Consider the following 22,574-nt stretch of genomic DNA (forward strand, 5'->3'; position numbering starts at 1 on the left):
AAGCCGGGCGTGCACGGACATGGCTGCACCCGTCGATTGGGGTAACTTGCAAAAAGTTGCAAAAGGCCAAAAAGATCTCTTTCAAAGATGTAGAGAGTAGGAGGGCCTCAGCCTGTCAACACTTCAATTACAATACTCGTACATTATTAACCTTGAAATATTCTATTTGGGAATGTGATTTCAACATGTGGAAAATAATCGTCCTAGCGATTTATTTTTACGTAATTATTGAATCTTTAACTTGTATTAATTCAATCGATAAAGACGGATCATTTTTTTTAAAAAAAATTATAATTTTAAATTCCCAATTAGGTGAATTATGCTTGTGGATGGTGATCGAAGTCAAAATTAATCGAACTTTTAATTATTAAAATATTTTCTTGGTTGAGTCTTCAATTCTAGTGTGGAGTGGTCCCTGCAAAACAATCTTGCAGAATTAAGTCGGAGTGAATTACAAATACAGATAATATTAATAGTCCATTCGTCAGCATGGCAAAAGGAAAATAATAGTACGGGCTGGTAGTGAAAGATACTAGACAGAGGCATTCACATTACTCTAGCGATGTTAGTACTACATCCCTAATTAAAAGTGGTGCAGTGTTCGTGTGGTGGGAAACAAGTACACGTGAGGCAACATTTGGTTCAATGCCCTTGTTCTAACTTGTCTCTAACCAAGCTTGTCAATTGTCTAGTTTCTTCCTCACTCTTTCTCTCTTTCTTTTTTTTCCTTTCTGCATTTTTCGTTTTCTGATCTTATGCCGCATAATCATTCATTTGGAGATCGACATGCATAACGGATAGGACTGTCAATAAGATCGGGCCAGTCAAGCCAGATCCATTCGACTCGATAAAAACTTTGATGAGCCTAATAATATTAATGAGTCGGGCTGAGCTTGGATTTCAAAACTAGGCTCACATTCACATTAAATATGAGCCGAGTTTGGGCTTTATTAGATTCAAATCCAATATAGGCATGGTCCTATATATATATATATATATAATATTAATATAATATAATATAGGTAATATTTATAATATTTATATTTTGGTAATATAATTATATATATATATAGGTATTATATATAATATTTATGTTTTGGTATTATATTATATACAATTAATCAATTCTATATCCAATTATATAATATTTTCGTTGAGTAAATTTTTTGTTGAGTAAATTTTTTCTTATCGTTGAGTAAATTTTTGTGTTGGCATAATATTGATTGATTTCTTTTTGTGTTGGCATGTTTAGATTCAAGTCACAAGGCTATGAAGAAGTTTCAATACTTGAAAATATATTAGCTTATGATCACATATTTTATTACTATTTTCTATGTACTTTGAACGAATTAGATATAAATATTATTGAAAAAATTCTTGATTTATATACTTTTTAAGAACTATTACTCGTTCATATTTAGTTTTAATATTGTAGTCTTGTGAATGTTAAATTAGTTTTACAACTTAATAGTTATAACAATTATATTAAGAAGATTGAATAATAAGCGAGTTTAGATTAATCTCGAATAAGGCTCACAATTCGAATATTATATGAGTTGAGTATGAATTTCATATTTATTAACTTGAATCTCATATCCCGAAATTCGAAAGTGTTACAAATTAAATAAGTTGAATTTGAACCTATAAAATCTCGACTTATTAGGCCCGATTTGAGAGGCCTAATAACGGAAAAGGTCAAAAAGTATTTGACCTTCTATTTAGGGATGGCAATGGGGGCGGGTGACCCGCGGGAGGCTAATCGGGAAGGGGTTGGCGCGGGGGTTGGGGCGGGGGCGGGGGAAATTTTTTTCCCCCCGCTTAGAAACGGGGTGGGGGCGGGGGTACACCACCCGCTTTAAAAAAATAAATATATAAAATATATATATGTATATAATTATATATATAATTTAATTAGTTACAAACTTATGATAATGATATTATTAGTTATATGTATTATATAATGTCTATTAGTGTATATAATATAATTAATATTATTAATTATATTAATAATTATATATGTGTACTAATACAAATTATTAATTGGTTATACTAAATTTACTAATACATTTATACTAAATCCCTAATTACACTTAATACAATAACATTTTTTTCTTAAAAAAAGCACAAGCACAATAATGAATTAGTGATTGTGTTTGTGCCAAAAGTGAAAACTTGACTACTTTAGTTATATTTATTTCATCATGTTGGATTGTATTCAAATAATTTTTGTTTGATTGTTTTTATAAGTTTCAATTGTAAAATTACAATGAATAATAATTTGATGATATGTTGATATTTTAGTACTTGATTATTTGCTAAAATTTAACCATAATAAAATTATATAATAAATTTTTATTAACCCCGCAAGAAAACCCGCCAGAGAAGCGGGGCGGGGCGAGGACGGGGGATGGGGCGGGGGCGGGGATCCCGTTGCCATCCCCACTTCTATTTGAAGCTAAGAACCAACTCCCCGTAAATTGGCCACCAAGCAAAGTATGAAATGCTGACTTAACTACGGATCAGCGATTCAAATCTCTATACCTAATGAAAATTTAAAAGGTCGGCTGTAATATACCAGAAGGGATACGTGAAGGTATATCCAACGTACATGTGATGTGGATATGTGAAGCTAAGAAGACTTGGGAGAGTAGAGTATTAGGCGCTCCGCACTGAATTTCCTGCAGCCACTTTGTTTTTTTTCGGTGTGTCCGTAAGAAAGATGGGAATTGGGGACCAGAAAAGCAATAGAACTACTTTTAAAAAGCTTTTTTAATACGCTCTAATATTTGCTAGTGTATTTTTTCTTTTTGTGGTCCTTTTAAGACTTGAGCAATTGTCATTTCTTTTGTCTTCTTGCCTCTTGGGTATCTGTACATTTATAGCAACAATCTACTACCTAGATTTACTCCTCATTTAATGTGATTGTTCCTCTTGTTCCACTCCCGCGGGACTTGAAAATTTTTTTAAGGCTTCAATTGACAAAGGGGATTCCGTTTTTTAGGCTAAAATAGAGATCAGAGTAGGCCAATGATATACATATTATATTTAGTTTAGGTTGGTGTTATATTCTGAAAGATTTTATTTGCACTTCCTTTTTTATTATTTTTCACTCCCACCATTTATTTTAAGTATCATATAATATCATTATCATTACTATATAAAAAGTATAAATCTTGGTATTAGGGACTGAAAGTGTAAGCACTTTTTTATTTTAGTTTTTGTTATTTCTAAATTAACTTCATGTCTTTTAATTAGAATTATTGCATTTTAATGTGGCACTAATTAAAAGAAATAAAACACTCCAATTGATTACATCTTAATAGTATTGGTAATTATAATTAGAAATTGCTGTTTAAAAACTATTTACTTGCCTTTCGACTCCATCTCCAATTATTATACGTATCAAAATTTCTCAATTGAAGCATGAAAAATTTCTCAATAGTAAGTAGTTCAGATTGTAAAAAAAAAAAAATTAATTTCAAAAAATAGATACTCTCTAGAAAATGGAGAAATATACAAGGAGAAAAGAACTCTTATTCATATGTATATCTTCTTACAAATATCACGAGTATTTACAATTATGCACTTTTTACCAATATGAAGAATTTTTTCATGTTGCACCCGATGGAATTTCAATATACAAAAAATGATGACATTTTTATAACTGAAATAGCAGTATTAAATTGGAAAAAAAAGAAATCTGAAAAAGTACCATACAAACCACTATTATCATTAATAGCAACAGATCAAAATAAAAAAAATTGAAAAATTTTGAAAACTATTATAAAATGACATAAAGTATATAGCAAATGAATTAAAAAGGTAGAATGCAATTCAAATAATACCAAAGACAACATCCAAATTATTGATATCTAGGGAAAGACAAAAATTGTTATTGACAATAATATAGTAATGCTTCATTTGCATTGGTTTGAGCAAATCAAATCCATCCATCAAGTCAGAAGCAGTCTCCAATGATAAAATAAGAATTATAATAATAGTACATTTAAAATGAAATGAAGAATGATAAAATGAAAATGATATCCAAATTATTTTTTGTGATGTCCAAAATACCCTTATTCTTCTAATGATTACATATATTTATTGTATTGTAATATTAGTGAACAATGGAAACGGTTATGAAATGAAAAGATTTAAAATTAAGTACATTTCATTTATGGTGACAATTGTAATTAGATAGATTTAGTGCATTCCAATAATTGATAATAATAATAGTGGTTATGGATTAAAAGTTGAAAATTAAAAAATAAAACACTGCAATATACAAAAAATTAATATTAAATTGTTAATTAGCCACAATTCTCATTCCAATTCCATGATAAAAAAAACTGATACTAAAACCAAAAATATTGTAGACTTTTTGCTTTTGCTTTGCATTGGATATTTTGCTAATAATATGAATAAAAGAAAAGGAAAATAGAAAAATTCCAACTATCTCTATCTATAAAATTTTAATTGTCAGAATGTGCAAGCCAAAAAAATGTACCTGGTGGATCATTTATACTCCATTATTGACAAAAATAGAATTAACATAATACGAAGAATTTAAATTACACGTATGTTTATTTTTCTAACTTAATTATATTCTTCGTTTATAAAAAATTGTGATGATTGTGGTTTAAATATAATAGAATCATGAATATACAATAATTTTGATAAAACATGATATTATCAATATTTGATATATTAGAATTCAAACTATAAATCAAAAAGTGTTTGTTTCATGATTCCAAATTCAATCTTAAGGGACATGTCAACTACATTGGAATGTTTTCTATCTCTTTTCATTTAATAAAATTTTTAAAAGTAACTAGCTTAAAAAAATAAATAACATAAAAATACTATACTATGATGTTGATGATCAAAATTTCATAAAAAATTTTTAGTATTTGAAGAATAATATATTTTAAAATATTACAATCACATGCAAAGCAGGTGAACTGTTACTAGTAATAAATAAAAACTATATGATTAAAATGACAATGGAAGTATGATCAACAAAAATGAAAGTGCGAATAACATTTTTCTATATTTTCATGCCATAGTTATTTTCCATTCTTAATAACACATTATGCTTCAATCTGTTAGGGTGTTGGACGTGAAGCAACAAAGAGGAGAAGACAAACAATAATCTTGCCATCTTTGGACAATAACACATTATGGCGTATTTCAAGAACTGAGTTATGACCATTTAAAGTTTGTTATACATTTTAGACTTCTTTTCACCCAGCTCATCTTTGGACAATCCTACAATACTCAATTAAGTTTGGACAGTTTGTTCTACATTGGTGTGTAGATTTGCATTTACCATTGACCATTTAAAGTTGTTATGCATTTTAGACTTCTCACCGCAGCTGATCACCTTTGAACAATCTTGCAGCGTCTAACATGTTTCGACTGCTTGTTTCACATCGGTGTTTAGATTTGCATTCTTAATTAAAATGATTATAATCGGCCATAGAGGGTAAAATGAAAAAAAAAATCAGCCAAATTTCTAGTATAATTAAGCGTGTTTTAGTCAGGATGGGGATATATAAATAAATGGGGCAACCCATTTGGATTGCTATTGTTTAGAATTTTATTAGAAAAATATACAGTATCAATTTAATATATCTGAAATAAAAAAATTTATATGAGTGTTTGGATACAAAACTTATCCCAAATAATATTTTGCTTGCATCATAAACACATTTTTCAACCCACCTTTTTATATTCCCAACCACCTTTTTATCTCACATACATCACATCACAAAAAATGCTACAGTAATTATTTCAAATAATATTTCAAATAATACCCTATCCAAACAAAAAAATTTCCCGAAAAGCGTAAACAATCCAAAAAAGTTTGGGACCTAGGTATCTGAATAAGTTGTGTAAATAGATGCATATTCCTAAGTACACCCTAAGACTGTCCAACGCTAACCTAGACAAACCTGTCAGCTTTAGCTTAATGCCAGATCACCGAGCAATACTTCATACCAATTAACCACCAAGAAAATACTACTTAAAACCCCTGAATCCTGATCAAGGATAATCAGCAGGGAATTGATTTCTAGCTAATGGTCATCCAGAGGGGAGTTCGGCGGAGCCCCCTGGATATACCTTTAGATCAAAACCAATTATTTTGGTGGAATTGTCAGTATGAGTAGGGAAAGGACATTTTTAATTGCCTGTAGAATAGTAGTGGCATTTGGATTTGGTAGACCCATTCTTAGCAGTAAACTGGTACCTTTACTTTCCGGCAGGGACTATTATACCGATCATATGAATTTGACTACTACTTGAAAAGGGATTTTAGCAATTGCCGCACCAAGTTGTACGACTCAATCCCATGGTATCCAATCTGGTGGCTAAAAAAAGATAAATATGCGAAGCCACGGACCCCATAACAATGGAATTTGACAAATCAGGATTTGGGGTGTCACCTAGTCTGGCCTCATGATCTGGTAACCTATCAAGAAACAGCTACCACTCTCCAGTTTCCTACCTATCAGAATTCAAGAGCAAAAAATGTGTGTGTAATTTCCAAGTGTTTCTAATCTAATTGTGTGTGTGTGTGAGTTTATTCCGTTTCGAAAAAATGAGCAAACATATATGTTTGGCGAAGGTGTGCTCGGGGGGAGGGGATAGGGGGTGTCCGGACTTCCGTCCCACATCGCTTGTGTGTAGGTTCTTCAACCTGGACTTCAGTTCCACGGGGATCTTGTCCTGTCACCAATTGGCTGGACGTGAGTTCTCCGTGAGATCCGCTTAGATTTAACGGACGTAACTTCCGAGTGTTTCTAATCTAATTGTGTGTGTGTGCGAGTTTATTCCGTTTCGGAAAAAAGAATTCAAGAGCAAAAACTTCCAAGAGGCACAGTTATATTCACAAGGAATTAAAAACTATTCTACATCCTAGGAGATATTGCAACAATACACTAGCTACAAAGTTGAGATGACAGCAAAAATCTGTCCCTTTTTTGACTTTATGACAACTTGATCCGATCAAGACTATCGGAAACCATTCTCATCCTGGGCCGAAGTTCAGGATCTAGTTCTGTGCAATTGAGCGCAATATGAAAAGCTGCAAGTACTTGCTTTTTCGCATGAACCTCATGGAGAAGAGCAGGGTCTATAATCTCAGACAAGGGCCGTTCCTCGCGGAACACCTTCCTGACATTGCTCTCGAGCCCCTTGTCATCGTCATCCAGCCCACCATGTGGTAATTGACCAGTTAGAATCTCCAGAAGCAAAATTCCAAAGGAGTAGACATCGCATTTCTGTGTGAACTTGCTGCCTAGTACTCGAGCTTCAGGTGCTGTGTACATGACGGATGAGGGAGCTGAACTTGTTGGGCTCACCGTGATTTGGCTGGAGCTCTGCCTTCTGGAAGCAGCATTCAAGGATTTTGTCGTGCCCGATAACAGACGAGTCAGACCAAAACCAGAGAGATAAGGCTGCAGATCTTCGTCTAAAAGGACTTTTGAGGATTTTATGTTCCCGTGAACATATTTTCGAGGACTGCATTCATGAATGTACATTAGTCCCCTGGCTGCACCATGAGCAATTCTTAATCTTGCTGCCCATGACAATGGTGGCAGCAAATTGGCAGGCCCTCCTGAAATATCAAAAGCACAAAGAATTAAGTTTACTAGTTGCTGGTGCCACGCAACCAGAATAGTTACATGAAACAGTGAGGAAAAAAGGACAACCACTCATACCCTGAATGCGATTAGAGAAATGAAAGCAATGAGAGATGTCCTCACAATATGAAGATCTGCTCAATTAGCTTATATCATGTACAGATGCTTCAATTATTTGCACACTTTAATAGTTAGTTCCAAGTTGTAGACATTTCTGCTAAGAACGCAGTGAAATATAAAACAAGGGGCAACACAAAAACTTGGCAAATGACCAGTGAGAAGGCATATATATGGAGGATTCTAAGAAGATAAAACTTTTGTTTACCCAGAAAACATTTTTGAAAAACAAACTCATGTTGCTAACTTGTGTTAAAATTTCAAGCAGCTAACCACTGTTGAGTGAAGAAAGCTATAAACATCAAGTTCCAGAAATAGAAAGTGAAAATGTGTAAAATTTCATCAATTTACATACGTCACTACATCAGATTTTGAGTTCACGTCCATCAACTCTTTGTGATGCCAGACGCATTAAAATTATGGTTGCTTTTTGTGAATATAAGACAGACTGTGAAGGCTTGAAAATTGAGGAGAGAAATCAAACAATTAAAGAAGTAGGGTGGTAGAAGAAAAGAGATTGCTAAAGTGTTACTAATAAAACGCAACCCTTATGCATACAAAAAATAAAAGAGCAGATCACCTACATCATGACTGTAACAGATCAAATGGTACAAAAATGTGTCACAAAATAACTTAGCTCTTATTTAAATTACAATCCAAATGATTGAAACAGGCAAGACTTCAACTTTCATTTGCTGGCAACTTAGAAGGTCCACTTTTAAGAGCACCTGAAAGTTTTCTCCCCTGTTAAATGCAATTTAGTGAATCAAGTAGCTTTGAAGGCCTCAGCTTCAAATTGGTTGGAGAAAATCATTTATTAAAATTGCACGAATGCTTTCCGTAATCAAACTATTCAGCATACTAACCGCATGGTGAAAAGAAAACTGGAAAAATTTCAAGATGGATCAGAAGTTAGTGCTCAAAAGATTGGTGTCATGTATGCTGCTGCCTTTCTTTGATGGCAAAAGAAGGGTGTTGGTACTAGGAATGAGTGGTGTACTCCTCGTGTGTACATTGAAAGGAAAGTCGCAAAGCTGTTGGATCCCAGAGGTAGGTTGTCATGACTTAATACGCTAAAGAATCTTAATATGGGAAGAAAACTATGTCAGAGAGAGCTTAGAATTCGCACATACCACAATCCAAAAGCTACTAGTTTTTCTGGTATGTCCCTTGTAGTATTTCAATCATCTTCACTATGACCTTGTCCGAAAGGTAATTTTTTCTAAAGACGGTAGATCATATCTTATTTTGCATGCATGATCGCAATAGAATGTTTCTTGACAATTTATAAAAATAAATCAGAGTTGACTTAACATATAATGCCTCAACAACGGCGTACTTGCATTTAGGACATATGAAACTGTTTAGAACTTGAAGAGTAATCATTCTATAAAACACCAGTAAAACAGTGGGATACTAGGATGACCATCACTCGTGTGTTCACCAAATGCGTGATGCCATGTCAATAACGCCACAAAATGAGACGACGATACAAACTCATGGTTATACAAATCACCAGTGTCTGGTAACATAATTAGTATCCTCAAGTTTTAAGCTACATTCTTCATTTTTGTTTGACATACAAAATACACAAGCATGATTTCATGATTTTGCAAAACACATAAGCAAATTTTCTGAAATCAGCTAACACCTGAGTATAACTATGTCTAACATTTCTAACCAAATCCCTAAGCAAATTAGCTCCCCCTTCAGTCTTCACCAACAGTCACTTATGACTTATCTCTCCTACCAATTTTTGGTGTACTGTACCACTCTTGTCAGCAATTCTGTGTATCCAATCAATGTGACGTGCGAGCTCACTGTTAATCAAATCCTCAACCATTGTTCCACATTCCAAGCTCAACACATCTAATTATCTGATTAACTAATTAAAAGAAGATAGACTAGTTTGTGCCATGTACACATCCTAACATCGGTTTATTTAACTTTTCTTTTGCCACTAAGCAGGGATTTTGCACAATACACTAAGCAGGGATTTTGTAGTGAACCTTGGCTTTATGGTGGATACAAATTTTTACAAGATAGACAATACATGGTAGGTAATGTGCAGAACTGCCAAACAAGTTAATCAGTTAAAATAGTAACATAGTCAGCAATCACGTAGCATTACATAAAGGATTCCAAAAATTTGAAAACGAATTAAAAATCTAAGTTTACCATGAAGGGCATTGTGCAAGCTTCCATTGCAGATGAAATCAGAAACCAGCAATTTTTCATCACTAGCATAATAGTAAGCCCTCAACCTCACAATGTTGGGATGTTGAACCCTCCCTATAGCTTCCATCTCAGCTTCAAATTCCTTGAACTTCAATATACCATCTCCATCACTCAGCCTCCTCACAGCAACAACAGTAGAACCACCCACACCAGCTCTCCTCCCAGCACTCCCCCCTCCGACCACCTTATATACGATACCACTTCTGCTCTTCCCCACCACATAAGCAGATGCCCTTAACAAATCCTCTAATTCCAACCCAAGCCCTTCATCTAATTCCACAAATTTACCCTTTCGCCCCTCCTCAATACCACCTGCAAAACCAATATCCCTCTCCATCTCCTTCTCTTTCTCGAACTTTTCTCCTCCCGTTTTACCCTCCGCAAGATTCAACCTTTTCCTGAACACCCACATTGATACAAACACCACCCCAATCACCACTGAAACTCCAGAAATTAAGGGAATCACCATCGACCCACTTTTCGTTTTCCCTTTCGCCACTACCCCATCTGATAAAAGACTCGGTTTTTCCGGGTTCGGCAAAATTCTTGGATTTTCAGCAGCTTCAGGCTGAGTACTGCATGGAATCTCCAGTGGAAACCCACAAAGGGAAGGATTCCCAGAAAAAGCAGTGGGGCCCTGGTTTAACAATGACCCCACCTGAGGTATCTTTCCAGTCAGATTATTCTCCCGGAGGTCCAAGCTCAGAATCACCGGAAACCGGCCAAAACTCGCCGGAATCTCGCCGGAAAATCTGTTGCATGAGAAATTTAAAGTCCCTGAAAGCTTAGTCAAGCTGCTTAAGGCCTCAGGGAGGGACCCATTGAGCTGATTTGAGGAAAGATCAAGATGAGTGAGGTTCTTGAGGGAAATGATCTGGTGTGGCAGGGGTCCAGAGAGGTTGTTATGGGAGAGGTCAATCGAGCTCAGTGAGGTAGCATTGAAGAGGTGAAGAGGGATAATTTTGGAGAAGTTGTTGAAGGAAAGAGTGATGGAAGAAAGTGACGGCAGTGCACCAAGCTCAGAGGGAATGTAGCCGGTGAGGCCTTTGTTGGAGAGGGAAATGGAGGCAACATTTTGGTGGGTCTGATCACAGGTGATCCCAGCCCACCTGCATGGGGTGGAGTCTGATTCTTTCCAGGTGGAAAGAACATGTTTTGGATCTGTGGTTATGGCTGCTTTGAGAGCTAAGAGTGAAATACCATCTGAATTGAGTGAAGAAGTTAAAGAAATGGAAAATGTGAAGAAATAAACCAGCTTAAAGCCAATTACCAGCAGACTTCTACTAATTAGCTTCATGGTTTGGAGTCTACGGAATAATAATGGCAAAGTTTCAATCTTCACTTTCAAACAAGTATGCATGCATGGCATCTGCAAACACGAGTTGCAGAAGAAGTTTGTTTGTGAGGAAGAGGACTGGTGTTTTGAGTTTGATTTGAACTGTACTGGGGTTGTTTTTCCCAAGGAGGAGCTATGAATGGTGGACTAAATATAAAGTGGCTATACAAGTTTGAATTTTTTTTAATGGCTAATGTCGGTTTGGTAGGATTCTTAGGGAGTTGTTTGATGGATTATTTTATGGATGTAATTATTCTGGTTGACAGATCTCTGGATTTGAGATAACCAATGAGGATTACATTGGGATGGAGAATGGCAAAGGAGTAGTATGAGAGTATCTTTGATTTATTTGATTCATTGTTTGAACGTGGTTTGAACTTTGAACAACGTGGTTTGAACTTTGAGTCAAATTACCAAAGGAAGCTGGGTGCAATTTGAATTACGTATTTTTTGAAATTTTTTTTAGAAGACATGTATCCTCTACCTCACGATTTTGATATATATATATATATATATATATATATATATATATATATATATATAAAATAAAAAATCATTAAAAATATATTTATAAAAATGTAAAATTTTTTTTGTTAAAAATATTTCAATTCAAACAACACTAAAATGTAGAATACCTTTTCTTGTTTCAAACAAAAATTAGATAAGTGCTAATATAACTTTGAATCTCAAACACCTTTTTACTACTAGTCACCTTTTGTGGAACCAAGATACTGTGTAAATGTTTACTTAACTACAAAATAGTAAAAGCACCTGAATAAAAGCAGGCAGACCACTTGAATATGTGTAGGTTTATTGCAATGAGTTGAAAAAAAAAATTAAATGCTTTTCCTTTTTTTTTTTTTTTAAGAATAAGTGGAAGGATTCCACCTTTCATTTACAACAACTCACCCTATCGTTCCCCCTTTCTGTTAAATGCAATAGTAAAATTACTCCCTGTAAAAAGGAGACGATGGCATTTAAAAGTGATCACCTCTTTTGTGACTACTCTCTAAATTTAAGTAATGGTCTTTGTGAATGGCATTTTTCAAATAATTAATCTAGTCCTCAAAAAAATGAAAAATCCTTGCTTAATAACAAATTCTGAAAATAAAAAAGTCCCCACAAAACGAACCAGATAAAATAATTTACTTTTAAAACCAACTAAATAAAAAAATTCCAAAAATTTAGAAAAGATATAGCTTAAAGATTTCAACAATTTGAGAAGGTTTTCTCTAAGATAGTTGTACCATATATTTTTTCAATAAATCATCTTTTTATGAGACTTCTTAGATTGGTTAATCGTAGTTGTTAGCAGGATAATTTTCTATGTAACCATAAATATTTTTCGACACCAGCTTGTTTGGTTTGTTTTTTTTTAACAGTAAATTTTAATATTTTTCGTAAACACATTTTTCTAATATCCTTTCGTTACAGTACATTTTTCTATAAAAACTTCTAAAAATAACAATACAATCGAGCTTCTAAGCACTACTAATAATTATGACCACTTACTACAATTTCTAGTGGAGTTCCTTAGTAAACTTACAAGTCTAATTAGCACTACTATTGATTGAATTTCATTTTTTTTGAATTTTTTCTCTATTTAGCATGAGCAATTTCAAACTCATGTTGTGGCACGGAGATCAATTATTTTGACTGAAAATAGACAAAAGAATATGGAAGCATGCTTGCAAGAACTAGTTTGTCATTTACCATAAGAGACATCATATCTTAAAGCCACTTTCATATAAAGTTTGTCAGAAAATGATTCAAAGTAAAAGGACAAGACACATGCAGATCCTCTCTTTTTCAGAGTACCACCGGTTTCCACTTAGAGGGGTGTTTCGGTAAATCTGCCAAACATAAGCAAAATCCACCCAATAGGACAACTAGAATCATTACGCAGCATTTTCTCTCTGAAAAACTACTTCCGCCACTGTCTCGGCGTTTGGTTTCACTCTGTATCTTGACAAAGGACAAAAGAGAAACAAGCCCAAAAACTCTAGAGAAACAAATATGGAAAAAAACATTTTCCTTGCACTAAAATTAGAACTGCCAAAAAAAAACATACGATGCAGTATACTTTGTTTGGATTGCATTTTTCTAAACTTTTTGTAGAAAAAAATACTATAACGATTTGATACATGTGAAGTAAAAATGTGATTGAAAAATATATTTATAAAAAACGTGACAATTTGAAAAATTACAATCCAAACACCACGTAAGAATTCAAATATTTGTTCACAAGTGAGTTTAGAGGTGGGATTCAAATAATTGTTCAAAAGTGAGTCTCTTCTTTTGATCTTTCTTGACGCAGATAGGCCTGCTTTTAATGTATATTAGAATAAGAGTAGTGTGGATGTTACTGATTAACTAAAAATTTGTATTAGTATAATACATTCGGTTAAAAAAATGGAAGTAAAGAGTTAAAGAGTTTATTAGTGGCTGTTGAATTTTTGTTGTCCAATTATATAGACTTTCCTCAGACCTATTTATATTGCTATTTTTAGGAGTTTTTGTAGAATAATTTACTGTAACGATTTGATTTGTGTGAAGTAAAAATGATTGAGAAATATATTCACAGAACAAAACGTAAAAATTTTTCTCTGAAAAACTATAATCCAAACACGGCCTTAGTATCCAGGTTAAAACAGGTCATCTATAGATTAGAACTACAAGGCTTGTGTTTCTCTTTCAGTGGTTGCAGAAACAGCACAAGCCTCAGACAGTGGACCATGATGAGTGGTTGTGGTCCTGGTCCATTTAACCGCAGGGCCTCTTCATTTACCAATTTTAAGGCTCGCGACCATTAATGGCGACGCATGGGTCCAAAAACAGCACTGAATAGTTCTCTGCAAGCAACATGGGCCGAACTAATATTCAGTGAGGGGGATCATTGTCAAGCAAAATCCTACTACAGGGGTGTGAAATAACTGCACCTCTTTTATTTCTTGCTGCAGGCACCTGCAGCTGGACAATAAATTTGACTTTGACCATTCATCTACCTTCTTTCATCCTAGTTACTATATCCATATTTTTCTGTCACAATTATTTCATACGTCATTAGCTCTATACCATCACAAAACCAATAAACACCATATTACCTTTCTTGTTAATTTGTTATGATGAAAACTTTGTAGTCATGTTAATTAGTCACAATAAAGTGGTGATAGTTATGATTGGTACAGACATAGAGAAATGATCATCTTCACGGGTGATACCAAAAACCTTTGTTTGGTTCATGTGACTATGGGAGCAATTCATCTAGTTCATTTGGGACAGAAGCAATTCTGCAGATTAGAAGGGAAAATTAGGGTGTTTGAGAGTCAAACAAAAGACTTTAAAGTTACCTAATTAACGTCTTTGTCCCTATCAGCTGAATTGAATTTTGAGGGCGAATTCATCTTCTTCAAGAAGTGCATCTCTAACTGCTTATTAGCAAAGCAAAACCCCAGTCCCCTTGATCCTTTTTTTTTTTTTTTGGGCCGAAACGATAATATTCTTATAACCTAATCTATCCTATTATACAGGAAAGAAGAGTCTAAAGAGACTGTGTAAGAAGTTAGCAGCAGGTACACAAACCTGACTAGATCAAAGAGATGCTTTACCACCTCCTTTAGATTTTTTTTCACTGCAGGTGAATTCGAATCCCGACCTCCTTGATCTAAGGTTTGTTAAAAAGGAAACAGTGAGAAAAGGCAATCATTGCAGGCAACTTTGCCCTATTAAACATGATGGACCACCACTGGAGGACTTGAAAGATAGCAGATCATATAGGTGCCCCATTTATAATCCAGCATAGTGTTAGACATCCTCTATTATTGTTTTATTTTTTTTTTGGTCCTACTGACAAATCCTACACTCCTGAGAAACATGCTCCCACTATTACTATTCAATTCGCAATTATGACCCAAGCCCAGCTTACAGAGACATCTTAACATGTCTATCAAGTAGAGCAACTAGCAAGGACTATACATTGCATCCTATGTGATAAAAGTACACAATTTAATTGAGAATCCAATCATTTGCAATTAGTTGCTGGATATTTACTCATTGACCATAGTAAACCTTCTCGTGCAGTCTATATATACTGCTTAAAATTCAGAAGTTGATCTTGGAACAGCTTTGTAAAGAAGCATGGACTACTAACTTCACGAATAATTCAATTTAGTTTATGTAGATCCTGTGATCTCATTCCCCTCAACCTGGATCTCTACAAGTTTTGACGTACATCTACTTACCTGAGCATGCAAAGGAATAGATAAATACAGCCATATAACAGCAAAATCTCCTTAGCATGACTCCTCAGTATTGTTTTCAATGTCTAATTTCAGTCGATTTAACCAGAAAAATTCCAAATGAAAGCACCAATGGCAAAAAGCTTTATATGGTCACAAAGAATATGGTACAGATCATGACAGGCTGAACTCATTCATTTCTAGCAACAGTTAGAATGACAATATGGGAAAAACCTGCTCTAAAAAACCATCCAATTTTATGGCGTGAAGAAAAGGAAGTGCAATCGACCATGAACCAAATCTAATTTAATTAGTAGCATTTAGAAGAAGAGTTTAAAGTCTAGATCTTGCACCAGTCTTCCTAGGAATATGCAAAGCATCATAATGACCAAAGCCATGATACAGAACTTTAATGGGATCATCCTTCCCATATTCTTGCCCATACTCAGCAATGGATATCAAACCACCAGAGTCTTGGTCACGCATGTAGACCGTGATTGGCATCCTGAATTCATATGAAACATTCACCTCATAGCTATGGAAGAGCACTGGAAATTTTCAAACTCCTAAAGGCCTATACAAACTAAAAGAAGCTCATCTTATCTAAAGGTAGAAAAAACGTGTGAACAGGATTTCGCTTTGGAAGAAACTTAAAATAATCTCTGCTGTGAAGTTATTTACCCAAATATTGATATCTTTATTGGAAATTAAAGAAATATTGTTGGTTTTACTTGGGTTCCCAACATAGCGACATCTAACTTCTTCCTCTTCTTATTTATCCATTTTCTTCTGCTTCATTTGATCCCCTCCCTCTTCTCGTCTTCTCAGTAAATTCTCTATTGACATATGGAAAGGGAAGAATAAAGTAGAAGACCAGCCAAACAGCACATCTTGTGAGACACACCTCCCCCAGCATCTTTCACTGTTTGGTTGGAAGAACGGGAGAAAAGACTTGAGGAGGAGTGGAAGGAGTTTGAGAAGAAAAGGAAAAACAGTCACTCAAGAAAGGGGAAACAGAGAAAAAAAAGTAAAAACAAGAAGTAGATTTCTATAAGATCGACTTAAAAGTTGACTTCCTAGACGTTGATTTCTCAATTTTGGGAGCCCCAGTAAAACCCACAATATTTCTCTAATTTTGAAAGGTAAAAAAAAAAAAAAATTCAATACTCTTATAAGCCAAAAGGCATGCCAGACTTTCTAGAATAAGCACAAAACTCATTATTGCCGTAATTAAGAATCTCACAATGTGAACTGTGAAGGCCGACTAGATCTAACGCTAAAGATAAGTGGCAAATGAGATGCACAAAGAGACGCGCAGAGTTACATGGTACAACTAGAAAGAAAAATGTACTCACTGCAGAACATGAGCAGCCATCAACAATTCTGGTTCACCCCCCCATACATGAGGTTTCCTCATATTTGAAACATAGGTGTCAAAATCACCTTCTATGAACCTGAAAATAGAGTTATACAGTGATTAATCAGCTAAAAAATGCAGACACGAAGGATAAGAAGTAATACACTGTTGCTTGTAGATAGAATGATACAATCACGCAGAAGTAAATCCAATGATGTCTTTTTATCATAACAATTACTGCAGATATGGTTAAATACAGTCATGCAACTTCCGTGCCTGTAGTAGGTATGATCTCAACTGTAGGAAAATGGTATAACACACCCACATGGAAGGAAAAATCAGTCAAGTCTTATAATTAGAGTACAAATATTTTGCTCACCATTCTGTCTCCTTGCGTCTCTTGACAAACTCATCCGCCACCTACAACATCAGCAGATCCAAAATCATAAGAGTGTCCATGGAATGCGTTTGAAAAGTTCAACCTCGAAAGAGACAAGCAGATTGTAACTGATATAGTTCAACAAAATTTTAACCCCTAAGTCCTTCATCTATAAACAGGAACTAACAACCAACTTCCAATGAATACAAGCATGAGAGTGTTTACCCAAGGAGAGGTCAATGATCAAGAGAAATACAAGAAACACACAATATGATGTTAACCTGTTTTAAGCTATAAAATAGGCCAGTAGTATGTGGTTTTGTAGCTCTTAAATACTGATGTTGAGCTAATACACGTATTTGAACTCTTGTGCAAGATATGAACGGACATACATGCATTAGAGACAAGTTATAAAGATGAAAGCTCAAAGATGAACTACTCATACAGCCTAGGGTTACATCTTTTAGTGAAGACGGTTAATTGTTGGAGTTAATGAACCTTAAGGCTAAAATATAGTTTAATGTCCAGATCATGTCGAAAGCTTTCGAAAGTTCAACAGAATATGCATGCTGAAGTTTCAAGTTCACCAAACCACCTGCAGAATCTACTTACTACAGATGTCTTAACACAACACTCCCCTGAATAGCTTATATCAGAAATATCTCAGCAGCCGACAGTTTCCAGCAATAAAATAGGGTTTTTAAACTCATATTTAGTTAATCAAAAAGTGGATGAAATTTTTGGCATTTTTATCAGGAACAAGGTCAATAAGAAAAGCAGAAATCATCTCTTCCTCCAACTCAAGGGTTGACTTGGACACAACTACAGCTCTTAATCTGATTTTGGCAAAGAAATTCTACATCAATTATGCAGTCAAAAAGAGGAAAGAAAATATACTCCGGCTCGTAACTCGTCTGCTAGTTCCCTCTGACATTTCTCATCTGGAGCAGGCTTTCCTGCTCTTAAACAAGCCCCATGGACAACAGAACGAAACAAGCATCTCCCATCTCCAGGAATGCCTGCAAATTGTGGAGCATTTGTCTTATGACAGATCCAATGCAACTAACATCACCCTCTATAAGCTAGGCAATCAAATAACACAGAAAGGAAAACTACAACTTAATTCCTTATGTATTCCCAGAAAGTATCATTATGGGTCAGCAGACGGATCACTGCACAACTGAGATTTTATTTCACTTTCTATTCACTTGCAATTCGGAAATTGAGTTTAATCAAAGATGTAATTCAGATTCTCAGACTGAAATTACATGAAGAATCAACTACATGCACCCCTTAACTCTCTTGCAACCCACAATTCATGCCCGAGGATGTGGAAGAATCCCGGATGGAGCTCAACTAAATTTTCTGTACAAATTTTTACCAGATCTAGACAATCCTAACAGTGACACTTGGTAGTGCATCAACTTAGAAGTGAAAGAAGTGGTGCTCTTTCATACTATCTCAGCAATGCAGTATAAATCAGCCATTATTTTGCTCCATTGCAAAAAGTAAGATTTTGGGAAATTTCCAAGCCCAGTAATAAGGAGATTCTGCCAACCTGACCTACAATTTGAACTCTTATTGAGTAGTTTCAGAAGGAAGACAACAAGAGCTTGCAGCTCACCAATTACAGAATAGTCATTACAGACTATTTTCCCGTGAGAATAAGATGCTTCCTGGTGCTGCTTAGCCTCAGGTGCATCTGCATGAACAGGTTCAGAACTCGAACAACAAACCAATCCAATGAATAGCCCTGCAGATGCTAAGCGCTGTGACCACTGGATTCTGGTTCGACTAGGAGCCAAAAGCCGCACATTCAATTTTGGGGACCTGAGTGAAATTTCAAGGCATGATTTCACCAAAGATCCATGGTCATGCCTGCTTCTAACTGTTAAGGAATGGCCTTTGCTCAGCGGCTTGGAGATGCAAGACCCAAAACAGCTTCTTTGGGAGGCTTGGAATCCAACAGGAGACGAATATGAGCTTGTCCTTCGTAGAGGCATGATTGCTGATAATTTTAGTTTTGGATGCTTTGTAGAGACGTGCAAAAAGCACAAATTCGATGGTGCACGCAAGGTGACACTGCAATAACTGTTGCTTATCTGACTGTGGACACTCCCACTGGGAAGGACCATGTTTCTCACATACATGCTGATGGAAGAACGAGCCATGATGTTCACATGGGCAAACAAGCAAGCATGACAAGAAAGGCTGTATCAAAGACTTACACTACAGCCAATTTTCAGTCACCTGGAAAACAAAAGTTTAGTCACTCTTCTTGCTTAGCTTGCAACACTCTTCCCAACACACATAGAGTTTAAAATCGAAGTCTACTTCCCTGAGAAAGATACCATTTTCACTCTTTAAGAATTCAAAGTATTTCATTAGAAGCACCAAAGAGGCACATAGGAGAATACATTTGAAAACAATAAACTGTTGTAACAAAGTTTCATTTCAAGCACAGGTATGTATGCATGAAGTTGACAAGAACAGACATGTTTAGAGGATCTTCTTGCTATTGCAACCCTTTTCTGCAGTATAGCATCTCCAAGTTCCATGTAAGAAGAAGTAATCTAAGGTATTTTGCTTACAGCTAGTTTCTTGTTCATGAAAAGATGATTGCTAGAGTCAGCAGATACCCATACAGATCCACCTTTCAACATTAAAAGTTTTGCACTTCAGGTCATCAGTAAACTTTCCTAGATGACTATCAAATATAGCTAACAGTTGCATCTAGCGGCAGTGGAGCACTAAGCCCGGCTATGCATTAAATGACAGATCATCTGGGGAAATTAGCTCTTACTGGAGCCAAGATATCACTTACTATAATGACTTCCCATCAAAGCCAAAAGTAAGGAAGTTTGTTGAACACATTCAAAAGGCATGAAGTTAAAAGGACTTACCATACATATCCGTACCATACATCAGTACCATACATATCCGTACTAGGAATCTGCTAAAATACGGCCATTTAATTGGATGCAAGTCATTAAGAAACTTATATTTAAAAGGACTTACCACATTGTCTTATTATCTATGCTAATCAAACACCGCTTTAACCACTGCAACAATTTAGAGCTGAAAAGTGTTTATTCTCTAGAAAGTCAGGTTATCAGTTACCAGGAATACCAGAAAACCGGGAGATGAGTCGAATAATTCCAGCCTAGCCAAATGAACAACCAGGGGAATCAACCCAGGTATGAGATATATCATTGAGAAGTTACATACAAAACACCAACACCAAGACAAGAATTTCAAATGCATTAGTGTTTCATGACATCTAAACCTTAATCCCGAGAAGTAATGAACAATAGAAAACATCAAAGAAATCCACAAAATATTGAAAAACATCATTACACACTTATGCAAGGAAACAGGCAGAAGCCAACATAAGTATAGGAAACGAGCATGAGAAAAAAAAATAAAACACAAAACCTTCTCAAGAAACCAAGGAGAAGTCAGTTGTTAAAAGCAAAAGAAAATAGAGAAGAACCCACATCAGGAAATGCATATGAATTGAGTTTGCCAGCGTGATTGGAATAAAAGATAAGCTAAAGAAACAAAAAAGTGGAGAATAGAAGCATATCGAAGTAAAGGATTGCTGATTTATTACCAGTGAGTAGATACTTTGGACATTCCAGATTTTACTGAAGAAGAAGAAGAAAAGCATAACTAGAGGCTAGAGCATAAGTCAGGTTTCGGTTGAATTGTGATGAAAAGAAAATGGTCTAATTTGGAAGCTTCTTCAACCTTCTTCAAGTCTTTGCTCTGGAGTTGGGTGTCTGCCCAGAGCTTGGATGTTTTTGAAGCAAAATGACACGTATCAAACGTCGTCGTTGACTCGATCAGTTTGCGACGCGATTGGGCTCGGAGGATTTAGGTAGGTAGGTGGCCGTTTTACGCTTCTGTGGGATATAAACTGGAGTTAGGGGTGGTTACGGTTCAGTTTTGAACTGGAATTGATCATTTGATCCGGGAATTTGTTAAATCGGAATTGGAACAAATCGAAGTCATAATCATAACTAAAGGTTCAAACTCAGGTTTACCAAAATTTTGAGTCGAAACCGGAATCAGTGATTTATGGCCTGCTCAAATCATCTAAATAAAACATTTGCTACTTAAATTTATTTGCCAGTATAGAGTTTATTATCAATAATAAGCATCTAATAGGGACAGTTCCAGTCCAGACGCAACAATCTATTGTCTCATTCTGTTAGTAAGTCTATATCTCATAATTAATCTAAATTCAAGATCAATCTAATGTAATCAATAATAAGATTTTTTTCATAGAATTTGCATCATTTTTTACTTTTCCTTGCATATGATAATACAATTAAGTTTTTTTTTTTTTTTTTTTTTACATTCATCATCATTTTTTTTAAAACAATTTTATAAGAACAAGTATTTAAACATAACTAAAAGAATTGGACCGTAATTGAAAAAAATTGGAATCAAAATTAGAAATTCAAGAACCATAACTGTAACCGTCTCTATAAGATTCAATTTAAATTCCAACTTTCAAAAGAATTGAATCCATCGATTTTTAAACCAAAACCATCGGTTTTGTAGAACCGTGGTCATGTCTAGTCAAAGTTGTTTTTGTTTTATCTTTATATGTTTTCTTTCCTTTTTTTTTTTGTTTGTCTTGTCTTGGATATAACTATTTTTTGGACTTCAAGATTCCATTTTAGCTTTTGATCTTGTAATGAAGACAAAAACAGAAAGTTCTTGCATGATCATATTCTAGAATTCGTATATTTTTTTTTCGCCTTTAAAATTTTCAATATTATTTTTTTCTCACCGTGATTTCTACTCAATATATCTTCATACGGTAGGACGTGAAAATGTAAAATCTACACGTTGGCACAAAAATGAAGTCGTGGATGCTATCCGCTCTAAACCCCTAAAAAATGTTACTACCATTAATGACTGGGGTTCTCAAATCACAAAATTCCTCCCATCAACTCTTATACAAAGTTTCCTCATGCAAGAGAATAGAGTATCTTTTATTATCTCAAACAGTGGTGCATGAGAAAATTTTGAACTTAGGTTGGTTATTCTGAGGTCTTTTACTTGGTAAACATTCGTCCTATCTTTGGAGATCAAGATGACCCGAACTTCTGATGGTCATCCACAGGATTAGGATATGATGGCCTCTGCTTTTTCTGCTATAGTAGTGATAAAAATACCGGAGAAAAAAAATATAAAATCCTTCCAAGGACAGCAAAATGGATGATATGAACAACTGGAAACTGCAGGCCAC

General features: G+C 34.9%; 2 protein-coding genes across 5 annotated transcripts; both read right to left on the bottom strand.

Moving 5' to 3' along the window:
• Positions 1 to 6,838: 6,838 nt before the first annotated feature.
• Positions 6,839 to 11,653, bottom strand: LOC113697445 (probable LRR receptor-like serine/threonine-protein kinase At4g37250). Its single transcript, XM_027217060.2, has 2 exons — positions 9,942 to 11,653; positions 6,839 to 7,621 (listed from the first exon to the last, which is right to left on the bottom strand). The coding sequence occupies exons 1-2, from the start codon at positions 11,368 to 11,370 to the stop codon at positions 6,990 to 6,992; spliced, it is 2,061 nt and encodes a 686-aa protein (XP_027072861.1). The 5' UTR covers positions 11,371 to 11,653; the 3' UTR covers positions 6,839 to 6,989.
• A 4,036-nt stretch (positions 11,654 to 15,689) lies between these two features.
• On the bottom strand, positions 15,690 to 21,544 carry LOC113694583 (OVARIAN TUMOR DOMAIN-containing deubiquitinating enzyme 4). 4 transcript variants are annotated; one of them, XM_027213423.2, is made up of 6 exons: positions 20,925 to 21,544; positions 18,936 to 19,561; positions 18,209 to 18,330; positions 17,312 to 17,352; positions 16,931 to 17,029; positions 15,690 to 16,080 (listed from the first exon to the last, which is right to left on the bottom strand). In XM_027213423.2, the coding sequence occupies exons 2-6, from the start codon at positions 19,480 to 19,482 to the stop codon at positions 15,909 to 15,911; spliced, it is 981 nt and encodes a 326-aa protein (XP_027069224.1). In that variant the 5' UTR covers positions 19,483 to 19,561; positions 20,925 to 21,544; the 3' UTR covers positions 15,690 to 15,908. The 4 variants fall into 4 exon arrangements, with proteins under 4 accessions (XP_027069224.1, XP_071911507.1, XP_071911506.1 ...); XM_072055406.1 differs by having other exon boundaries at positions 18,870 to 19,649; positions 20,925 to 21,438; XM_072055405.1 differs by having other exon boundaries at positions 18,870 to 19,561; positions 20,925 to 21,437.
• Positions 21,545 to 22,574: the final 1,030 nt, after the last annotated feature.

Source organism: Coffea arabica, chromosome 6e, assembly GCF_036785885.1.
Source record: "Coffea arabica cultivar ET-39 chromosome 6e, Coffea Arabica ET-39 HiFi, whole genome shotgun sequence".
Taxonomy (NCBI): domain Eukaryota; kingdom Viridiplantae; phylum Streptophyta; class Magnoliopsida; order Gentianales; family Rubiaceae; genus Coffea; species Coffea arabica.